This window comes from Bison bison, unplaced genomic scaffold (assembly GCF_000754665.1).
Source record: "Bison bison bison isolate TAMUID 2011002044 unplaced genomic scaffold, Bison_UMD1.0 scf7180017864340, whole genome shotgun sequence".
In the NCBI taxonomy this organism is placed as follows: Eukaryota; Metazoa; Chordata; class Mammalia; order Artiodactyla; family Bovidae; genus Bison; species Bison bison.
Window position 1 is genome coordinate 5,850,602 of NW_011494912.1, and position 4,121 is coordinate 5,854,722.

The following is a 4,121-nucleotide window of genomic DNA, read 5'->3' on the forward strand; positions in this document are numbered from 1 at the left end:
AGTGAGTCTTACTGGAGACACAGCTGTTGGGGATGGAGTAGGGTGGGGTAGGGAGTGGTGGATGGGTGTCTGGGGGAGATGGGAGGAGCCTCCCGGGACAGGAAAAAGTAGTTTAGACACTAGCCTGGCGTTTTCAGGGAACAATCTGTTCTTTTTCTTTCTTGATTTATGTCAGTGTTATTTCTTGCTTGCTGGCTGGCAACAGGGCACCTGCGGTGGATCACTGATTCCCTCCCGACAAGACCTTTATCTGATATACCTGCCCAAAGATGCACACACCCCTACTTTGTGTAAGTGTCTGCACACGGACGCCTAGCACCATAAGGTGGGGTTTGAACAGACAGATCAGTGTGGGAGTGGAGGCTTTGGGCATGGGTAGAAGGTGATGCTACTGCCACACACCAAGCTCCACAAAACGTCCCAAGTATCACACCTTCTCTGTGCTGATGCTTTCCCAAAATTTCTTAGAAAAAGGCACAGTGGTGACCGGGCTTCACAATAATTAAGAAAAAAAGTGTCAGTTGGAAGGGCTGTTCTGAGAGCACCAGACACAGCTTATTGTCACATCTTAGGTTTTAAACTTATGCAAAGAATCATGGGAATGACACTCTGTTCTTTACAGCAGCTCAGACGCCAAGTATCTTCTAAACCCTGTACCACTTTGCAAAGTCAATCAACAGGAGGGTGAAGCAGGGAGACCTTTCATGGATTAGCAGTACTGGGAGCTACCCGACCAAATGCATGCGGACAGAGGGGGATGGGCAAAGACTTACTTGGCAGTAATTTCTTCATCATATTTGGTTTTCAGGTCAAATAATTCTGTTCGAGTTTTTTCCAGGGCTGAAAGGCAGAGGACATAAAATCATGATATAAGATACTAATTATTCCTATTAAATCAGAAAGAAAAAAAAATCATATTCTCATTTCAAAGGAGGCAAAGATTACAAAAGTATCACAGAATGGAAAAGAAAAATCCCCTTCCACTGCTGCTTCACCTCATCCCATGAGCCTCTAATTAGGTAAATTTCCTGCTTTTAAATGAATTTCACTATTTAAAAAATATTTCCATATATAATTGCATATATGTTTAAGTGTATATACATATATATTTTATTTTTACCCACTCCCATAAATTAAAAATATATACACATATGTATATTTTTACCCTCCCCCTTTCCCCCCCCGACCCCAAATACCGACAGTAAAGAATCTGCCTGCAATGCAGGAGACCAGAGTTTGATCCCTGGGTCAGGAAGATCCCCTGGAGAAGGGAATGGCAATTCACTCCAGTATTCTTTCCTAGAGAATTTCATGGACAGAGGAGCCTGGTGGGAAACAGTCCATGGGGTTGCAAAGAGTAGGACATGACTGAGTGAATAACACACACGCACCCATAAATAGGATGATACAAACATCTTCTGAGATTTACACTTTGCCCTGAGCAGAAGCATAGAAATCTCTCTATGCTGGGGCATGACAATGACAGTAACAATTTAGCTCCTGCACAGGGCTTGCCACATGCCCGGGGCAACAGGATACCTTGAAGGGAAGGTGCTGGGTGAGTAGCTGGGACGTTCCAACTTCAGATAAATACCACCCAGCTGGCCTCCCAAGAGGCAATTACATTCCCATCAATACTGAGTGTGATTCTTTTCTTATACTCTCACCAACACTGGATATTATCAATTAAAAACATTTTTTTTTGACAATCTGACAGGCAAAACAATCTCTCACTGATTTAATTAGCATTTCCCTGCCTATTCAAAATTAACATTTTTTTCATATATGTATTAGCTGTGTGTTTCTTCTGTAAACTGCTTGTTTCCATCCTTAGCTCCTTGTTCTCCTGGACTGTTCATCTATTATTATTGATTTTCGGGTGATCTTTATATTTTGGGGATCTTACATATCGGAATTTGTTGTGATTATTTTCTCCCACTCTTGTCATTTTTTTTTAAACCTGGATTATGATGTCTTCTGTTATTTTTCCACATTTAAATTAAATATATAGTCCTGTTTCTCTTTCGGAACAAAAAGAAAAAAAGGCAAAAAGAAGTTTAAAGAAAAACCTGAGCATAGATTTTTGGGTACTTTTGCAGTTTTAAAGGTCTGCTGTTACTGTTCTCCTTAACTTCACAGGGTAGAAATAATGGTTTTTTTCCGCCATTATTGTTCCAAATGACAAGTCAGCCCTCGACAGTTTGGTGATTTAGACGTGTTTGTTGGAAAAAGAGCAAGAAGAAAGGATGGTTCCTGGCAGTGATGTACATGGAGTTTGCAGCCTCCCACCTTGCCTCGCAGGACTCAGAGTGGGTGACTCACGAAGTCGAGGTGGGAAGGGGGTGGTGTGGGGGAGGGAGGCGAGTGGTGTCTGAGGCACACTGGGGTGTGGGCTGGCTCCCTCCCTCCTCTAGGCTCACCACAGTGGCAGGCGACAGGTGTCAGGGGGACTTGCAGGGACTGGGATGTGGAGTAAACCTGTCCTGGGTCAGTCTGGCCGGCAGTGGCCTGATGGGCAGGCAGAATAGCACACCTGTTTGCAGAGTCTGGACTTTATGTTCGGCTTCTTCTAGCTTTGAGGTGGTGGACATCTGGGTCTCCTGCAGCTTTCTGAAAAGGAAGAGGAGGAAGCCAGATTGGTCATCTTGTTGAGCTGCTCAAATGTCTTGTGGGTTCTGGAACTACGGCCATGAGCTGCATTTAAACGGCTGGCGGCAGGCGTGCGGCTGGGTACCACTAGTAACGCCACGAGCCCTGATGCCCTGACTTTTAACCCCCTGACTCTTACCCGCACGTCACCCCCCAGGGGAAGTGTACTTCCTGTAGGACCTGATGCAAGGCAATTGATGTAGAAGGTTATCCTAAATGCAGCTTATTCTTGAAATGCCAGTTATTTTTAAAAAAGAAATAAAAGAAAAATCATCATCACGCACTCATTGTTTCCTGAAGTTAGCCCGACAAGAATGATGCATTTACATTTTGCTGACACAAGGAAGGAATTTGCTGGAATAAAGGATGTACTGAAGAGATGTGACAGCTGCTCCGTTTCTGTTAGAATGGAATGCGAATGCAGCGCTAATACCTAATGGGGACATTCTGAATGTCTGCAGCCACATTCCATGTATTTATATTTCCCAGGGTCTCCAGATGAATTCCCTGGTCAATACATAGCATTCCTTCCTCCTCATCGGCAGAAAAACCTCTAAAAATAAGTCTATTATTTTTACATCGTTTGAATGTAACACATGCTCTCATGAAGAAGAAACCTGGGAATACGGAAAAGTAGAAATGGCACAGTTAAAAAAAGACACCCAAATTTCCATCATCTGTGGAAAAGCACAGCTTGCATTTGCACCTATTTCAATTATAAAACTAATAAATGCTCTGTGTTGGGGAAAAAAACCCCACAAATATTATAAGAGATGGAAGGTAAACTGTCCTTTCTCTATCTTGGCTCTATTTGCACTCCTCAGATAGAGTTCTTTTGTAGCTCTTTAGAATTTTTCTTTATTTATAGAAATACAATGTAATATGTAATGTACTGTAGCATAATATAAACTCAGATGTGATATATTACAATGTATATAAACAGAAAACCCTTTCTTTTCACACAAAAGGGGTCAGGGCACACGTGTTCTTCTGTAGCTAGCTTTTTCACTTATCTCAGTACTGTAGAAATAGTCTACCCTAGCATATATAGCTCTTTCCCATTCTTATTAAATAACTGACTCCACTCAGCTTCTCTGGGCATTTAGATGACTTATCAAATTTCTTTCTACTAAACAATTCTACAGTGATCATCATAGGTATTGTTGCATAATTCTGACAGTGAATTTGTTGAATAAAATTCAAACAGAGGAACTAATAAAGGGTATATGCAATTGTTTTTGTTGTTTTGATAGATATTCAGAAACTTTCCAACAAAAAGAACCTCACCAATTTAAACTCTTGCCAACAGCATTCAAGTGTTCTGCTGTGCCAACACTGGATAAAATTAAACTTAGTTTTATTGTGGAATACAGCTGAAAATTTCTCTTCGTATGAACTGTCTGTTCCTCTCCTCTGCCCATTTTTTGTAGTGCTGACTTTTTCTTATTAACTTGTAAGAGCTCTTTGTATGT

General features: G+C 41.5%; 1 protein-coding gene across 1 annotated transcript in view; it reads right to left on the minus strand.

The window, feature by feature from the left end:
- Positions 1 to 4,121, minus strand: part of CUX1 (cut-like homeobox 1) — a 351,136-nt gene that overhangs the window by 132,544 nt on the left and 214,471 nt on the right. The window contains exons 7-8 of the mRNA XM_010854333.1: positions 2,534 to 2,610; positions 774 to 840 (exon numbers count right to left, since the gene is read on the minus strand). Coding sequence (XP_010852635.1) covers positions 774 to 840; positions 2,534 to 2,610 — 144 coding nt within the window. The remainder of the gene's footprint in view (positions 1 to 773; positions 841 to 2,533; positions 2,611 to 4,121) is intronic.